The following is a 20,062-nucleotide window of genomic DNA, read 5'->3' on the forward strand; positions in this document are numbered from 1 at the left end:
CTACTTTATGCTTGAATGGCTGCTGTTAAGAAGGCCATGTTACAGTCTTAAAGCACACGTTGCAAGAACTTTTACAAATGATCTGAATTTGCAGATATATCCAACCCATAGAAAAAAAATATGGAAATTATATAAAAAAGAATTTTAAATTTGTCTTTGTATTTTGTTTTTACTATTTAGAGATAATTTGATGAGGTGAAGCTTGGGTTTGGCACCACCAATGCCCTCTTAGACAATTACAGACTTTCTCAGTTAAGAGTAAGTCATTGTACATAACATTCATTGTATTAGAAGGTGACAAAGGGCCTCTCGCTCAGAGTAAAAGGTAGACTGTATGACACATGTGTATGAACAGCCATGCTACATGGTAGTGAAACATGGGCCGTGACTGCTGAGGACATGCATAAGCTCACGAGGAATGAAGCCAGTATGCTCCGATGGATGTGTAATGTCAGTGTGCATACTTGACAGTGTAAGCACCTTGAGAGAAAAGTTGGACCTAAGAAGCATCAGATGTGGTGTGCAAGAGAGAATGTTTGGGCTGGTATGGTCATGTGGCGAGAATGGATGAGGATAGCCGTGTGAAAAAGTGTCACACCCTAGCGGTTGATCGTTGCCAGAGCAGAAAACTGGCTTCCATGCCTGTGGCATGTAAAAAGCACCATTCGAGTGTGATCGTTACCAGCGTCACCTTACTGGTACTTGTGCCGGTGGCACATGAAAAAACATTTGAGCGAGGAAGTTGCCAGTGCAGGTGGCATGTAAAAACACCATTTGAATGTGGTCGTTGCCACTTATTCTTTGTAAGCCTAGTACTTATTCTATCAGTCTCTTTTGGTGAACCGCTAAGTTATGGGGGCGTAAACACACCAGTATCGGTTGTCAAGCGATGTTGGGGGGACAAACACAGACACACAAACATATACACACACACACATACATATATACGATGGGCTTCTTTCGGTTTCTATCTACTAAATCCACTCACAAGGCTTTGGTCAGCCCGAGGCTATAGTAGAAGACACTTGGTCAAGGTACCACGCAGTGGGACTGAACCCGGAACCATGTGGTTCGTAAGCAAGCTACTTACTACACAGCCACTCCTATGCCTATGTTGAAGATGTATTACATCTTGACCACATTGTTACCTGGCAACATAGAGATAGGCACAACTAGTTAGCTGTGAAGTAAGAACAAGATGGAAAAATATTTAGGGTGCTTTTACCTTTGTTGGCAAACAAAGGAGTTCTCTTTCTGAGTGAAGACCAAACTTGTGATACTTGTACATAATGCATATTGTTACATGCTAGTGAAACAGGGGCAGTGCAAGTGGAGGATGAGTAAAGGCTAGAAAGAAGTGAGGTGAGTATGCTCTTGGATGTGTAAGCTTAGTGTGTGTATCAAAAGAGCTGAGAGAATGATGGTTATAAGGGGAATCAGATGTGTATAAGAGGAAAGGCTTTTGCTTGTGTTAGAACTATCTAGAGCAGTAGATTGTTAGAGCATTTGGAAAAAATGCCACATGATATTAGATCCAACTTGGTCTTTACATTCTGAGTTCAAATTCTGCTGAGGTCAAATTTGCATTTCATCCCTCTAGGGTTAGTAAGATAAGGTACCAGTCAAACACTGGATTGAATGTATTGACCAAAACCTATTGGCCTTGTGTCTGAGTTAGAAAGCATTAATTACATTCATTAAGGCAAACAAGCTGGCAGAACCATTAGCATAATGGACAAAGTGCTTTGCAGCATTTCTTCCAGCTCTTTACATTCTAAGTTCAAATTACACCAAGGTCAACTTTGCCTTTCATCGCTTCGGGATTGCTGAAGTAAAGTACCATTCTTATACTGGAGTCAATGTAATCAACTTGTCCCCTCACCTCAAAAATGCAGGCCCTGAACCCTGCAACAGACTGGTGACCAGTTCAGGGGGAATGTTTGTGATTTCTGTAACTTATGCACCAAAGAAACCAGCGTTTCTGTGATTTCTAAACATTTTTGGAGACCTTACTTTTGGGATTACCCTCGTATATAAAAAAAAGACTTATTTTATCATCACGAAATATGTATAGACATTTATTCACACATTCAAAACAGTTTTATTTGCCACTATCCTTTCATTAGCCTGAAGGGAATAAGTTACATGAAGTATTCTTTGATAAGTATCTGCCATCTCTTTTCTGGGAGACTGACAGTCCCAGATCTTTTGGTTGGTTGATCTGTCTCTCCAACCAAGGAAGACGAGAGAAGTGAGATTTAGCTGAAAGGTGTTTCTGAAGAACCTTGTTGACAAATACTTCACCATAGGCCTGTAAAAAAAAAAAAGAAAAAAAAAATTATTATTGTTGTTTCTTTATTAACCACTAAGGGTTTACAAACAGGTCAAGGACAGTACAGGACAACACAATATACAATGTAATATGGTGTGGGATTACATGAAGGCATGTTACCAGGGCCATGGATTGGCTCCCATGCCAGTGACGTGTGAAAAGCACCATTCAAGCGTGATTGTTGTCACCGGCACATGAAAAACAAGGTTCGAGTGTGGTTGTTGCCAGTGCCGCTGGACTGGCTCCTGTGCAGGTAGCATGTAAAAACGCCTTTTGAGCGTGGTCGTTGCCAGAACCACCTCACTGGCTCTTGTGCCAGTGGCACATAAAAGCACCCACTACACTCTCGGAGTGGTTGGCATTAGGAAGGGCATCCAGCTGTAGAAACTTTGCCAGATCAGATTGAGCCAGGTGCAGCCTCTGGCTCACCAGTACTCATTCAAACCATCCAATTCATGCCAGCATGGAAAACGAACGTTAAATGATGATTATGATGTGTAAACAGTAAAAGTAACAAAAATTTTTGAAGAATACAAAGTCCCCCAAAGTGGAGAGACTTCTGAGCGCTGCTCATGGAAACTCCACAAAACCATGGTCACTAACTACCAGGGGAAGTGCACTCTTTCCATCCTTCCCAACCCATTCAACTAACAGGAACATGCTCAGACAAGATTCATTCACTTGGGCTATTCTTGCCACTCGCACCTATCAAATTTCCTTTTCAGGCAAAACTTGAAAGAGTTGAGAGTTGATAAGAGCTTGGTCAAAGAGAAAGGTGTCTCTTGGGTCAACAACACAACCTCTTTCACTAAGTCCACTAAACAGATGAGCATCGCCTGTCCTTCTTGGCTTAAAGAAGGAATCAGGATAATGTTCACAATTGATAATAATAATACCCCAAGCCTACGCGAATACAACCATTTTGAGGGTGAAATTAAATAATAGGCGTAGGAGTGGCTGTGTGGTAAGTAGCTTGCTTACGAACCACATGGTTCCAGGTTCAGTCCCACTGCGTGGCACCTTGGGCAAGTGTCTTCTACTATAGCCTCGGGCCAACCAAAGCCTTGTGAGTGGATTTGGTAGACGGAAACTGAAAGAAGCCCGTCGTATATATGTATACATATATATGAGTGTATGTGTGTGTGTGTTTGTGTGTCTGTGTTTGTCCCCCTAGCATTGCTTGACAACCGATGCTGGTGTGTTTATGTCCCCGTTACTTAGCGGTTCGGCAAAAGAGACCGATAGAATAAGTACTGGGCTTACAAAAGAATAAGTCCCGGGGTCGAGTTGCTCGATTAAAGGCAGTGCTCCAGCATGGCCGCAGTCAAATGACTGAAACAAGTAAAAGAGTGAGAGTAATACCCCAAGCCCTTACGCGAATACAGCCATTTTGAGGGTGAAATTAAATAGTAGAGAAGTTTTAAAGACGGTAATAATAGAGACGGAAAAGTATTATGGGAATAGTTACGATATTCAAGTCTTCCAACTTGCTATGCATTTCAGCTTCTTCAAATGTTACCAACAAGCAGTTCCAAGGTGTCCATACTTCATCTTTATTCCATCGTACCCAGATAAGTTCATACAGATCATTACAGTTGCTGATAATACTTTCACTGTTCCAGATCTTTTCAACAAGGTAACAAATATCTGAATCCTGGATAAAATATATAAACAAATGTACATATAAATATTGCTACAGCAAATGTAGTTATATATTGATAGGGAAACACACACACACACTGCTAGAATAATATTACAGATAGGTCAACAGATATATGTGTGTGTGTGTATGTATATATATATACACACAGAAAATGAAAAAATGATAAAACAGGTCAATTTATCTCAAATTCTTTGTAAACTCCTAAATATATCTCCTTCTGTGATTTTTTTTCCTCTGTCTTCCCTTCTCTGGATCTTTCTTTTTTCCTATGTTTCCGACGAAGAGCTCTGCTCGAAACGTTAAACCCTCCTTCTTCCCTTCCTTCCTGAGCGTCCAATAATACTATATTTGTTCCATGTCCTCGTGTTGTTGTGTTTTCATGTTTGGATTAACTTTATATATATATATATTATATATATATATATATATATATATATATATATACCACCATAATATGACCTTTTTGAACTTATAATTTTCCGTGTATATATATACCACTCGCGGAGTGGTTGGCGTTAGGAAGGGCATCCAGCCGTAGAAACACTGCCAGATCTGACTGGGCCTGACGAAGCCTTCCAGCTTCACAGACCCCAGTTGACCCGTCCAACCCATGCTAGCATGGAAAGCGGACGCTAAACGATGATGATGATGATGATGATATAGATACTTCCAAACAAACATGATTTTTAATGAAATCCTAATATTTTCGATTAACTTTTTAATATTTTCTCAAGATTTTTCCTTGTAAGCTGTTTTAACATTTTCTTATTATTATCAAAGAATGTATAAATGTATTGTAATATTTTGTGACAACCAGTAATTAACACAACAAAGCTTTTACATTTTACTTTTGACAATCTTTTTCTAAAAAAGTGAAACCGGTCAAGTGAATAAACACTTTTTAAAATTGCATTTTCAAACCTTCTTTCATATATATATATAAAGGTTAGTAGAATTAAAGGTTGGAATAACTGCCTAAGGGATAAAAATATTCATTATGCTACCGGTATAATTACCTAAGTTAACCCTGGACATACATATGCAAGCATATTATACTGACAAAGATAAACATGAGTTTATCAGGTATCAAATTTAATGTAAATAGAAAATGGAGAAATATTGATCAACAACAATTGACTACTTTTTAATTCAATACAAAGTAACAACTGATGTTAGTCAATTGTTGTTGATCAATATTTTTCCATTTTCTATTTACTTTAAATTATATATATATCTATATAGTGGAGGTTATGAGAGGTAATGGTGTCATTGAGACCCAAAGATGTCAGGTAATGCTGAATAAGTGCTATAGATAGACCATAGTTAAGTTACAGGTTTGGTGATTATGCGAATAATGGGATCATTGTTGGTCATATGTTAGTGTGTGTACTTAAAAGTTTTTTTCGTAATGAGATAAAAATGGATCTACAAATACTATATCTCTATATATCTCACATCTATTTCCTTTTCTTTCCTCCACCTCACTCTCTATTTTGTATCTTATCTAAATTAACTATTTCTTAACCATCCTCTCACACCGTCTCCGATGAAGGGATATAATAAATATCCTGGAAACAGCTGTAAGACCTTCTATCTATAAATCTTCTAAAATCTACACAGCCTTGGTGTTTTATCTCATTACGAAAATAACTTATATGTATATATAAGTTTTTTTTGTAATGATTTTAGAACATTATATATATATATTATATATATATATATATATATTAGAAGAAATGGAGTACTCAGAAATCCGGATGGTTTTATATTTACAGATATTTATTAGTATGTTACATGTTTTTATACATCATATATCATATATTAGCGCTTTCGTCCTTTCTGGTGGAGTCTTCAAATTTATCTGAGTTTTTGCAGAGAATTTGACTATTTTTGTAGTGTTATTGAGTGTGTAGTGGTGGGGAGAGATATAAGGTAGTACAAGAGGGTGATGAATGGGGAGAAAGTAAGAGAGAGCATGTGTGTGTGTGTGTGTGTGTGTGTGTGTGTGTATGTATGTGCGTGTGTTTTTTGTATCTGAAGGAAGTGTTAAAGAAAAAGAAGGAAAGGAAGAAAAGGGAGAAGAGAAAGAAGAAAAAAAATTTTGTTGATCTCTTTGCTGGTTAGGTTGTCAATAATAATTGATTCTTTGCTTTTAGTAATGGTAAAATCAGGTGTTTACTCCAAGGGGGGAAAAATGTCACTTTTCAATAAGTTGTCTGTATTTCCTTTTTATCATTGTCTTGTGAGAAAGTGTGTGTGTGTGTGTATATGTGCGCGTGTGATAGTCTGTCATATATATATATATATATACATATATATATATATATAAAACGGGAAAGTTTACAAAAATAAACAAAAGACGAAGGCAGGTGGAGTACAAACAAACAAATGTATTAGTATAGCGCTCAGGAATAGAAATAGAAAAAGTCTTTTACGTTTCGAGCCTACGCTCTTCGACAGAAAGATACACAGAAAAAAACAAGGAGAGAAAAAAAAAAGGAGAGAAAAAAACAAGGAGAGAAAAAAGGATATATGATGGTAGTCTGTCATAGTCTGAGAAAGATGGTTTGACAATTTCATGCTGAACAAAAACCTGTTTCACTCCCTTCCTCTCCTTTTTCTCTCACTCTATCTATATTTCTCCATTCGAGTTATTAACTTCCTTGGAAAACTGACAGAGTGTAGGAACAACAAGAATAATAATAGCGATAATAAAATATTCACCTGAAGAAGAAAAGCAATAGTCGAGTTGTCTTTGTAACGTTCTTCCCTTGACCGCAGAGATTTCAGCATATACCTGTAGATGTTGAAGTCCCTTCTAAGACGCCCTTCATTGTCTTTACTCTTACACATTTTACATGGACCAGGGACTTGAGCATTAACATTAAGTGGGAATTGGTTTGATGAATAAAATTTGTTGCAACTTGCACAGTAATATACTTTCTGTTTCTTTGTCAATGGCGGAAGCTAGAACAGTTAAGAAAAATATTATTATTACTATTATTATAATTATTATTATTATTATTATTATTACCTCCGCCATGGAAGGAAGTTATGTTTTCATTGGTGTTGGTTTGTCTGTCTGTGTGCAAAATAACTCAAAAAGTTGTGAACAATATTTTATGATACTTGCAGAAAAATTTTGGTAGTGATCCGTGAATTTTTATGGATTCTTGAAGGATTTTTCATTTGTTATATTTATTTTACATGAAGTATTACGTTACGTTCTTTGATTATCTCCCTTGAAGACACGTTCATCGTTTCCACATAACCTATGGTGGCGTTGCTGTTTCCAAAGTTTATTTTCTTTTCTCTATTAGTAATTTTACTCGTGTTTCTATCTTAAAATGAGCTGCTTGGCAGAGGTCTGCTGAGGATGACATGACAAGCCTTGACTATTGGGATTGACTCAAAAAGCTCAGGCTTTGCTACCCCCACCACCACTGTGAGCTCTATATCATCTGTATGACGTGGAAAATATTCCATCAACATTGCCCATCTTTAAAATTCATCCAAGGCTTAGATTCTGTGCCATCTGCCCACTACAGAAATGTTTGTGCCATATCACAACACTGTGACAGAACTATTTCACCTCAATTGGCCCTGCTCTCTTCAACATCATGCCAGACACACATAAAGGAGGAAAGTGACTTCACGACATTCAAACGATCCCTAAGGTTTTTTTTTTTGTAAATCATATGGCTGCGTGTTTTTTTTTAACGGAGGTCTGCGCTATCTGAGTCGCTGTCATCATTGTCATCTTCTTCTTGTGTGTGGAAGACCAGCAGTCGCCCATGTATACCAGCCTCCCCTCTCCACACCACTGATGTTATCCAAGGGAAAGGCAAAGGGGCCGATACAGCTTGGCACCAGTGATGTCGCAACCCATTTCTACAGCTGACTTAACTGGAGCAACATGAAATAAAGTGTCTTGCTCAAGAACACAACATGCAGCCTGGTCCGGGAATCGAACTCACAACCTCACGATCGTAAGCTCGACGCTCTTACTACTGAGCCATGTGCTTCATCATCAACAATGTTAACAACAACAGCAAAATCCTCATCATTCTGCTCCTCCTCCTCCTTGTTATCATCATCACTATCATCATCATCATCATCAACCGCCGTTGCCGCTGCCACAGCCGCCGCTGCCGCTGCCACAACCGCCGCCACCTCCACCACCACCACCACCAGTAATAAGACTCAAAACTAAGTAGAATTTGACTCACCGTTGTATATCTTGCAGCTTCTGGGTTAAAGATTGGTGTCTTGATGTACTGTAGAAAGAGAGTAGCAATCCTTTTGCGTAGGCCTGCCAAATTGTTATTTGACACGCCTCTCATCAGAAGGTCAGCTTCACGGTCAACCAGGCATGTAAGCTCATAACTCATCTTGCAATAGTCATGTTCCTGAAACACCATATATAAGGGTCAGTACGCAAGGTTAGCTGTGTGGTAAGAAGCTTGCATCCTACTCACATGGTTCTGGGTTCAGTCCCATAGTGTGGCACCTTGGGCAAGTGTCTTCTACTGTAGCCTTGGGATGAGCGAAGTCTTGTGAGTGGATTTGGTAGGTGGAAACTGGTAAAAGCCTATTGTGTGTGTGTGTGTGTGGATGCATGTGAGTGTGTGCATGCGTGTGTGTGTGTGTGTGTGTGTGTGTGGATGCATGTGAGTGTGTGCATGCGTGTGTGTGTGTGTGTGTGCATGCATGTGTTTGTGTGCATGCGTGTGAGTGTCTTTGTGTCGGTGTTCATCCTCCACCACTGCTTGACAACTGGTGTTGGTGTGTCTACATCCCTGTAACTTAGCAGTTCAGCAAAAGGAACCGATAGAATAAGTGCCAGGCTTAAAAATAAAAAAAATTATAATAAATACTGGGGTCGGTTTGTTTGACTAAAAATTCTTTGAGGCAGTGCTCCAGCATGGCCACAGTCTAATGACTGAAACAAGATAACAGATAAAACAAGAAAATTGCATCAAAGCTGCATGATAGTGGTGTCAGACATGGCATGCAGACCATCATATAACTTGTTTGGCTTTTGGTACCCATGCTGGTGGCACGTAAAAAGCACCATTTGAGCGTGGTCGATGTCAGTGCTACCTGACTGGTTTCATACCGGTGGCACATAAAAAGCACCATACAAGTTTGATCATTGCCAGTACCGTCCGACTGGCCCTCGAGCTGGTGGCACATAAAAAGCACCCACTACACTTGGAGTGGTTGGCATTAGGAAGGGCATCCAGCTGTAGAAACTCTGCCAGATCAGATTGGAGCCTGGCACAGCCTTCTAGCTTGCCAGTCCTCAATCAAGCCATCCAACCCATGCCAGCATGGAAAGCAGGCATTGAATGACCACGATAATGATGATTCTTCTCTTCCATTTTATTTTGACATATGCATTGTGTGTTTATACTCCTCTTTCCAGTTCCAACAGAAAACTGTTTACAGATCACAACCATCTCATGAACTTGCATTCGTGAGGAGCGTTTCACACTTTGATGGTTGTGAGAAAATACATTGAAAGACATTGTTAAATGGTGCGTAGAACAAACTGAAAACCTGATGTCTTCCCTCAGGATTTATTCACAGCATTTGCTTGAACCAGAGAGCACTGTATAGATTTGGTCTTTATTTTTTATCTTTTACTTGTTTCAGTCATTGGACTGCTGCCATGCTGAGGCAACATCTTAACGGATTTAGTTAAATAAAATTGACCCTTGTACTTATTCTTAAGTTTGCTACTTATTCCATTGGTTTCTTTTGCCAAACTGATAAGTTACAGGGACAAAAACAAACCATTGATGGTTATCAAGTTGTAATGGAGAACCATAAGCACAAATACAAACACACACATATATATAATACATATATGTGTGTGTATATGTGTGTGTGTGTATGTATTATGCATGTATGTATGTACATATGATGATCTTCTGCACAGTTTCCATCTACCAAATCCACTAACATGGCACTGTTTGTCCTGGAGCTATAGTAGAAGACACTTGCCCAAAGTGCCATGCACTGGAATTGAACCCAAAACCACATGGTTGCAAAGAAAGCTTCTTAACCACACAGCCATACCATGTTGAATATCTTACTAAATCTCCCCAATAATTCGACTATTTTCAAAATTAATTCACACAAGTAGACAAATGCATTTCATAAGTAATTTGGTGTCGAATTTTGGCACAAGGCCAGCGATTCCAGGGGAGCAGGTAAGTCAGTTACATCGAACCCCACCAGTACTCAACAGGTAAATATTATATCAAACCTGAAAGGATGAAATGCAGAATCAATCCTGGCAAAATTTGAACACAGAATGTAAAGACAGACAAAATGCCACAGCGTTTTGCCCGGTGTGCCAACAGTTTTACCAGCTGGCCACCTTAGATTATAAGTAATACTATTTTTACCTTTTACTCAGAAGGAAGTGTAAGGGTAGAAACCTGGCTGATGACAGTCAAGGCTGATCTGAAAACCAGCCTAGGCCCTCATAATCTACAGTGTTCGCTGCTGGAATAAGGAGTGGTTGGAGATCACGCGGTCGTTAGCCTCAAATTGCCAGGTCTGGTTGGTGTTTGTGAGGGATGCACCTTTGTGGATGAATGAAGCCAGCTCAACCCACCCCGGGTGAATGCTGTCTCAAGACAAGAAGGAGAAGAAGAAGTAAGGGTAAAGATGCTCTTTGGTCATAAATAACCATGAGATTGCACCTAGAAAGTTACCCTCTGAGGCACATGTCTGGGGAAGGTTGTTTATGGAAGGCCAGCAGTCACCCATGCATACCAGCCTCCCTTCTCTACACCACTGATGTTATCCAAGGGAAAAGCAAGGGCCAATACAGCTTGGCTCCAGTGACATCGCAACTCATTTCTACAGCTGAGTAAACTGGAGCAACATGAAATAAAGTGTCTTGCTCAAGAACACAGCCTACAGCCTAATCTGGGAATCACTCTCACTACCTCATGAGTGAGAGCCCGACGTTCTAACCACTGAGCCATGTGCCTTTTAGAAAGAGGGACAATGTCTATAACCCTTTATACCTAATCTAACAAAATGTTCCCCAATAAAATTACGATAAAATGTTTCACTTAAAATATAAACACTTTGAAACAGTTTCTTGTCTTATCCTAAAACTAGAAGTGGTCTCAGGTAGGTCTGTTTCATAAAGGATTAAGACAATCCTTTTATGAATAAAATTAAAATAAATGCGCCCTTTTTTTAAAGCCTAGCCAGGCTCATGGGCCCAGTTTTCTGGTTTCTATGGCGTATGTGTTCCCCAGCTGGACGGGACGCCAGTCCATCACAGCATTACTCATTTTTGCCAGCTGAGTGGACTGAAGCAACGTGAAATGAAGTGATTTGCTCAAGAACACAACGCATCGCCCGGTCAAGGAATCGAAACCACAATCTTACCATCATGATGCTGGCACCCTAACCACTAAGCCATGCGCCTCCACTCTTTCTATGAATAGCACATCTTAATTCTGTTGGCAGCCAAGAAATAACCGAAGCAAACATACTCACCCTTATGGTATATTTTAACGTCAGCAAAATATCGAGTCTTTCATCAAGAGTGAAATTATTTACGATGAGGCTGTTATAGATCTCCTGCAGCTCTCTGGCTCGTATTGTGTATGGAGTGTCAATGAGTGTCTTTTGGTTGTCATAGCTAGAGATAATACTTCGTGGAGCAGCAGTCTTTAAAAGAAATAAGATAATAATAATAATAATAACAGTAGTAGTAGTAGTAGTAGTAGTAGTAGCAGCAGCAGCCATTCAAGAATTTGGACCTGGAGATCTCCATTTCCAGCGACTTCGAGGGCCACCTCCCAGTGGTGTCGGACATTAACGAAGAGCCCACGACTACAAGACGACCAAAGTTTTTTTTTCCAAAATCTGGGATCTCCTACCCCTAAGCCCTAGACCATCACCTAATCACCCTTACCCGCCTTGTTGCTTAATAACAACAACAACAACAGCGGCAGTAGCAGCAGCAGTAGTAGTAGTAGTAGTAGTAGTAGTAGTAGAGTATCTCTGCTAGTGTAACACATCTCTAGATGTGTTACACTGGCACCAACAGGGTACTTGCAATGACATGACAAGGCAGTTCAGTAGACACTCTGGTCATTCATGCTGCACCACCATCTCAAAGAGAATTGGTGTGAAGAGAAACCATCACAAACTGTGAAGAATATTGAAGTTACCATTCTTTGGAATTTCAATGTTCAGACTGATTGGGAAATTCAGGCTAACCAACCACATATCTCATTGTAGAAAAAAAAAATTATGTTGAAAAGATATGTCTTTTGACAGATGTTGCAACCCCAGCTAACAAAATGTTTGAGAAATTGGATAAATGTAAGGACTTGGAAATAGAAATCAGAAGAATGTGGCATCTCAAAGCAACAATATTACCTATTGTTATTGAAGCACTTGGATTGATATCAAAAGGAGTAAACAAAAGGTGTAGGAGTGGCTGTGTTGTAAGTAACTTGCTTATGAACCATGCCGGTGGCACGTAAAAAGCACCCACTACACTCACGGAATGGTTGGAGTTAGGAAGGGCATCCAGCTGTAGAAACACTGCCAGATCAAACTGGAGCCTAATGCAGCCTCCTGACTTCCCAGACGCCACGTTAAACGATGATGATGATAAACTGTACTGATGGAAACCTATGCAGCTGTACAGCCTGCAAGAAACAGAAGTCAAATTTTCTTCAACTCACATACAGCTGTTGCAAAAAAAGAAAGAAACATTGAATAATGTAACCTTAGAGATATTATTGCAAAAAAGGACAGGATGGTCATGGCTGGAACGCTTTTGATCAATCATAAGATTGCTTGAACAGAGCTATCCTGGAGTTGAATAGTAGCAAAGGAGAAAGTATACTGACCTTATTAAGGAAAGATTCTATATTCTTCTCGGCAACAATTTCATCAGCAATGGCCTGGTGTCTCCCGATGGCTGCCAGGTGCTCCATCTCTTGATTCAACAACATGTAGAGAGCTGCTTTGCGTTCGGCACCAGTTAAGGTTTCGTTGATCTTGGCAATTTCTTGCAGGCGCCATTCTGACACAATCCAAATAAATGACCAGACATCAAAGCATGAATATCTATAGAAAGATTTTTTTTTTAACAAGACTTTCCCAACTAGATGAAGAAAGCTGTATAGGTGCAGGAGTGGTTGTGTGGTAAGTAGCTTGCTTATGAACCACATGATTCCAGGTTCAGTCCCACTTTGGTCGGCCCGAGGCTATAGTAGAAGACAATTGCCCAAGGTGCCACGCAGTGGGACTGAACCCGGAACCATGTGGTTCATAAGCAAGCCATTCCTATGCCTATATATACTATAATATACTAAACATTTATCATGGATGAAGTTTGTTGAAGAAGATCCAAGAAACACGGGTTAAGGCTGATCTCAGGACCCTGATCTTCAAGAAGTGATGACAAAAGATTGGGATTAAGGGTGATGTGCCGCACTTAAAAAGACTCACCCATCTCAGCAAAACTGAGTACTATAAGTGTGTATGTAAATGTATGTGTATTGTGTGTATATGTGTGTGTGTTTGTGTGTCACTCATACATACCGTAAATCCTCGAGTATAGTCCGCCCTTGAGTATAATACGCAGGGGATTTTTAGTGGGCTGTACCTCTGAAAAACCTAAACCTCGTGTATAATACGCACCCCTTCTCTAACTTGAGTCGAGGAGGTCTATATAACGTCCTTGGTTTGTAAAACTGTATACGGTAATGTCCTTTATTATTTGTTTCTTTATTACCCACAAGGCAGCGGCAGACGAAATACCACAAAGCATTTCGCCCGGCATGCTAACGGTTCTGCCAGCTCGCCGCCTTTATTATTATTGTACATATAACATAATGCAGACGTGTAGCTTTTTTGTGTATTTTGTTTGCAGAAAATAAAGAAATAACAGTAATAACAGTTACGGAGATGTACTTGCATAGCGAGTGACTTGATCTGAGATCGTGTGCTGGAACAAAAACAATTGCAGTGTGGAAGGTGTTTATAAGCCATTTAAGAAACACACAAAACCGTTAGATTCACTTCAACATTTAAATTTAATTTGTCAAAATATTTTCGTCGCTTTGAGACCGCGACCTGTTCACTGACAAAGCTTTGTGCTGCATCTCAGAGATGCAGCACGAAGCTTTGTCAGTGAACAGGTCGCGGTCTCAAAGCGAGGAAAATATTTTGACAAATTAAATTTAAATTAGTAATAACGTTTAATAAATGTTGCTTACTGCAAGTTATGGATGATTATTTTATGACTTCATTGCTTTCAGGCTTAGCTTAAGGTATTTTCGCACCCGACATCACAAAATGCGTCTGAATAAACACAGCCGGACAGCAAATAGAGACTCGGACATTGCTTAGGAAATAATTTTCATTTTTAACCTTGTATATAGTACGCACTAGGGATTTTGACTTTTAAATTTTGGGGGAAAAAAATGCAGATTATACTCAATGGTACAAATCTCTTGAATATATAAGAACTGTGACTCACTTTCAAGTGCATCATATAAAGTATTGAAATCTTTCCTGCTGCGAGGACATTGCCGACGCAGGAACTCAGCCTTAATTCTATCTTCCTTCTCCTGTTGTCTTTTCAGAGCTTCGTCTTTTTCAAACTGTAATCTTGCTTCTTTCTGTTTTCTGACTTTCATTACATACTTCCAGGCAAGGTGCCGACGTATATATGTCTGCAGTATAATCACCTTCAATAGAAAACAGATCAAATGAGCTAATCAGAGAGTACTTCAACATGTTTCTTTCTTTTTTTTTTTATTTTTGGTCGGCTTCAGTCATTGGATTGCAGCCATGTGTGACACCGCCTCAAACACATCAGCCCCAACACTTATTTTACTTTAAAGTCTGATACTTATTCTAACAGTCTCTCTATTGCCAAACTGCTAAGTTACAGGGACATAAACAAACCAACACCGGTTGTCAAACAGTAGGCAAGGACAAATACAAAGCAACACACATAGACACACACACATGTACATGCACACACATACATACACACATATATATGCTATAGGCTTCCACAGTTTCTATCTACCGAATTCATTTACAAGGCATTGGTCATCTTGGGGATACAGTAGAAGACAAATAAATGCCCAAGATGATGCGCAGTGAGATTGAACCTAAAACCATGTACTAGCAAGTGAGTTTTATAGCCACACTTTAACTACTCAACATTACCACCAAATTTCCAACAATAAACTTTCTGCTATCATTAAATCCAAGAAGTAGATCCCAATTTTAGAGTAGTGTGCCATTTTCAAGCCTAGCCAGGCTCATGGGCCCGGTTGGGGCAAAAGAGTACAAGATGGGTCGCCACCAACCCCTGCCAGAGCCTTATGGAGCTTTAAATGTTTTCGCTCAATAAACACACACAACGCCCAGTCTGGGAATCGAAACTGCAATCCCCCAACTGCGAGTCTGCTGCCCTAACCATTGGGCCATTGCGCCTCCACCCATAATGTTATGCTTCAGAGCAAAATTTTCATTGTTTCTTTCAACTGTGTGATGAGGCCATCAGTTAATAAAATTGGCTTGTTAACTAAATCTAGGGCCTCCTTCAGTCAGAGCTGACAATGGGTAGTATCCTTGCTGTTTCCAGCTCAGCTGGAGCAGTGTCTCCAGCGGCTAATTAGACCTATATGTGAGTGACAATCTCTGTCACATAGAGCTCATTTGCATATGATCTTAGGTCTGTTGGAGTTTCTATGCTCTTTTAGCCAGGCTCACTTGTCTGCTGCTGTGCTCAATAACCTCTTTTCCCTTAGTGGTCTTTTGGAAAATTCATTTAATTCTTTGCCTGTGCAAAGCATTTTCATAAGTTTGTCCTAAATGTTCATTCCATTTTTTTTTTCAGACTCTTAATAAGCCTTTGTTTCATATGTTCTGATTAATATAAGGTTTTCCATTTATAAGTCCCAAGTTATTCAAGTAACTGAAAGGGAATTGGGAATGTGTGTGTATCTTATCTGATGCATGGCGACTGGGGAACTATCCCCAGTGTATGATGGAACCTATGTAAGGGAAATAACCCCAGCTCACCTGTTAACACTGCTTGCATGGCTCTTCCGGTTGTATATTTTTTGTTTACAAAACTAGCTGATCATGATATATTCCTCCCTCCAGGTGTAGAGAGGTTATGTGCCTTCAGTGATTTGACTCTGACAAGTCACCTATATGGCTAAGCACTTTACAGGTGCAAAAAACCAATGGTCACACTCTGATCAGCCATAACAATTTCTAAATATATATATATATATATATATATATATATATATGAATACACACTACAAGCTTCTTCCAGTTTTCATCAACCAAATCCGTTCCGAAGGCTTTGGTCAACCTGAGGCTACAGTAAAAGACACTTGCCCAAGGTGGGATTGAACCTGGAACCATGTGGTTGGGGAGCAAACTTCTTACAACACAGCCATGCCTGCACCTACATGCAAAAATAAATTGGTTAAAAAACAAAGAAAATAAAGCAAAAAATTTAAAGTACAAAAGATTTGTAGTGATGCCAGGTCTTAGACACCATTTTGGGATGTGTATCTGCGCATGTGCAATGTTTGGTGTCTTCTAGTAGGCCACCAGAAGTCCCCTGATGCGCATCTGCAGTAATCAGGAGCAGTTGGCCTTTCCCGCTATTCCAAGCCTCTTGGCTCTTGGCGGTCGATGAATTAAGACGTGTCCCGACAAGGCTCCGAGCGAAGAGGTGAACCAGACTCGAAGAGTGAACCAGACTCCGCAGGCGGTGAAGACTGTTTAACCATGGTGATTTAATCTGACTCTGCTGCCTTCCTAACCCAGGCATCCATGCTACCGATGATCAGCGATAAAGTATCTCTTTCTGTGAAAATAATAAACCTTTATTGTTATTTGTTCAGCCATTCGTGTTCCTGCCGTTTTATTCCTTTCTACAACATTGTAGGGAAAAGTGAGAAGCACCCTACAAGTGCAGATATCACACAAAGACAGATAACAAAAATCTTACAGATTAAATTATTGAAAAAATAAAAAAATAAAAAACAACAACCAGATTTACTTCAACAAGGAAAAAAAAGGAAAAGAAATAGTAAGAAAATACCTTTGCAAGCTTCACGTCTTCTTTTTCCTTTGAGGTTATATATTTCCCAGGAGTGTGAAGTTTGTTTTCTGCTACAGACACATAACAGCCAATTTTAGTCATCTGTGTTGATGTATCTTGAGGGGTTTGCAGCTTTTGGTTGGTCAATTGTTTTGTTTGAGTGTCTCGAGTGAACAGTGTTCTTTTAGGCCAGTGTAGTGGGACAGGTTTGGTCTGGCTTGAGGCATTGAAATACTCTACCCGATTGGTTTTGTGTCGAAAACCTCCGAGGAATGGTTTCGTTCTGGTTGGTTGTAGTACTTCCACTGCTACTTCTTTTCCCTCTCCTTTTTCTGCAGAAATATGAGCAACATTTTATAATGCATCAAAGAATTTAATATTAAAAATTTATTTCAACTGCATAAAATATCAGAGTAGGATAAAGAAGAATCAGTGATGTTCATACATTTCCTTAGGCTTTAGTGAAACAATTTAAGTAATTCCAACCTACCAGCACCACCACTACAAACACACTACTACTACTACTACTACTACTACTACTACAACTGCAGAATAAGTACCAGACTTTAAAAAAGAATAACTATTGGGGTAGATTTGTAAAATGTGAGAAGCACCCTACAAGTGCAGATATCACACAAAGACAGAAAACAAAAATCTTACAGATTGAATTATTGAAAAAAAACAAAAAAAAAAACAACAACCAGATTTACTTCAACAAGGAAAAAAAAAAAGGAACAGAAATTGTAAGAAAATACCTTTGCAAGCTTCACGTCTTCTTTTTCCTTTGAAGATGGTGCCCCAGCATGGCCACAGTCCAATGTTTAAAACAAGTAAAAGATAAAATGTGTGTGTGTGTTTGTGTGTGCATGTGTGTGTGTGTTTGTTTGTGAGCTTGTTTTTGTCACCCCCCATCACTGCTTGAAAATCGGTGTTGGTTTGTTTGCATCCCTATAACCTAGTGGTTTGGCAAAAAGGCTAATAAAATAAGTACCAAACTTAAAACAAAAACGAAAACATAAATACTAGAGCTAATTGTTTCTAATTAATTTTTTTCTGATGCCACTACGTTTAAGTCTACCAAAAATATAAACTGCAAGATATTCTGAAATACACCTTCTCCTCGACTTATGACCTACGCAACTTACGACCATCCACACTTATGACCACAAAAAATTTTGAAAATCGATTTTTGGATTTTGGGCAGCTGTGCATATGCTAACTATAGCAGCATCTGGCAACATAGGTCTCCCTAAGACTCAGGTGTCCACTGCCGACCACTTCCTCTCAGTCACTTTCAAGCATCAGTTCATCATCATCATCATCATCATCGTTTAATGTTCGTTCTCCATGCTAGCATGGGTTGGACGGTTCGACCGGGGATCTGGGAAGACAGAAGGCTGCACCAGGCTCCAGTCTTATCTGGCAATGTTTCTACAGCTGGATGCCCTTCCTAACACCAACCACTCCGTGAGTGTAGTGGGTGCTTTTTACGTGCCACCTGCACTGGTGCCAGGCGAGGCTGGCATCGGCCACGGTTGGATTGGTGCATTTTACGTGCCACCGGCACGGAAGCCAGTCAAGGTGGCACTGGCTTCGGCCACGATTCGGATGGTGCTTTTTACGTGACACTGACACGGAAGTCAGTTGAGGCGGCGCTGGCATCGGCCACGATTCGCATGAATGAAAATATTGTTGAAAAATATAAACCCAACATACGACCAGATCGACTTATGATCGGTCAGTTGGAATGGAACTTGGTCATAAGTTGAGGAGAAGATGCACTGATAAAAACTCCAGGGTCTCTACTTACTGTTAACGACGTTGATAGTGAGAATGTCTGGTACATAAGACTCTCGTTTGAAAGATTTTAAAGGAAAGTGCTCAGGATCTCTGGACTCTACTTCAAGATCAATTGATCGATTTCGTCTGGCACCCAGATCAACCAACCGCGTGTCATCCATTTGTAATTCACCTAAAAATAAACAGAAGAAATAGTGTGAGATTCCACAGCCATTCAAGCATTCATTCAATTTCTTATCTTACATCTATCTACATGTTAACCCCGGCTTCCGTGCCAGTGGCACATAAAAGGGCACCATTCGAGTGTGATCGTTACCAGCGTCGCCTTACTGGCACTTGTGCCCGTGCAAGTAGTGTGCCAAGAGCACCATCCAAGCGAGATCGTTGCTAGAGCAGCTAACTGGCTTCTATGCCGGTGGCATGTAAAAGGGCACCATTTGAGTGTGATCGTTACCGATCTCACCTTACTGGCACCTGTGCCGGTGGCATGTGTAAAAAGATTTGAGTGAGGTCATTGCCAGTACCACCTGACTGGCCCCGTGCCGGTGGTACATAAAAAGCACCCACTACACTCTAAGAGTGGTTGGCATTAGGAAGGGCATCCAGGTGTAGAAACTCTGCCAGATCAAGATTGGAGGCTGGTGTGGCTGTCTGGTTCACCAGCCCTCAGTCAAAATCGTCCAACTCATGCTAGCATGGAAAGCGGACGTTAAACGATGATGCTGATGATGTTGTTTTGTTATTGTTGGTAAGCCTTAGGTCAGCTGTGATCAAAGAGATTTATGTTCAAAAGCATTTTGGATGTAACCATTCCATATTTTTAGAGCATATACACAAAGGGACATGGTCAAGTAGTTAAGGTCAAACAACTGACAAACAAATTTGTGGTATTGAACAGAATATTTGCTATAATGATATTTCTGCTTCAGCAACTCAGTGCGGAATCTGTCTGAAATGTAATGGGAAATAGGTCAGTTTCAAAACATTGATGTCCAGGTGACAAAAGAAAAGTTTGAAGGGAACGGTAGTTAATTCCTTTGATTTCTAGAAAGAAGCAAATAGGAAGTAACACTTACTGACCAAAGGTGAAAAAAAAAAAAAGAAAATTAAAATTTTGTTACACAGT

The 20,062-nt window shown here is 39.8% G+C and overlaps 1 protein-coding gene across 1 annotated transcript in view; it reads right to left on the reverse strand.

Annotated features, from left to right (window-relative positions):
* Window positions 1-2,081: 2,081 nt before the first annotated feature.
* The window catches only part of LOC115217474 (IQ and ubiquitin-like domain-containing protein), a 33,878-nt gene continuing 15,897 nt past the window's right edge, over window positions 2,082-20,062 (reverse strand). The window contains exons 9-17 of the mRNA XM_036507164.1: window positions 18,947-19,108; window positions 17,137-17,468; window positions 14,533-14,743; window positions 12,896-13,071; window positions 11,526-11,699; window positions 8,225-8,404; window positions 6,720-6,962; window positions 3,801-3,986; window positions 2,082-2,311 (exon numbers count right to left, since the gene is read on the reverse strand). Of these exons, the coding sequence (XP_036363057.1) occupies window positions 2,123-2,311; window positions 3,801-3,986; window positions 6,720-6,962; window positions 8,225-8,404; window positions 11,526-11,699; window positions 12,896-13,071; window positions 14,533-14,743; window positions 17,137-17,468; window positions 18,947-19,108 (1,853 nt within the window). The 3' untranslated portion in view covers window positions 2,082-2,122. The remainder of the gene's footprint in view (window positions 2,312-3,800; window positions 3,987-6,719; window positions 6,963-8,224; window positions 8,405-11,525; window positions 11,700-12,895; window positions 13,072-14,532; window positions 14,744-17,136; window positions 17,469-18,946; window positions 19,109-20,062) is intronic.

The sequence above is a fragment of the Octopus sinensis genome, linkage group LG11 (genome assembly GCF_006345805.1).
Source record: "Octopus sinensis linkage group LG11, ASM634580v1, whole genome shotgun sequence".
In the NCBI taxonomy this organism is placed as follows: Eukaryota; Metazoa; Mollusca; class Cephalopoda; order Octopoda; family Octopodidae; genus Octopus; species Octopus sinensis.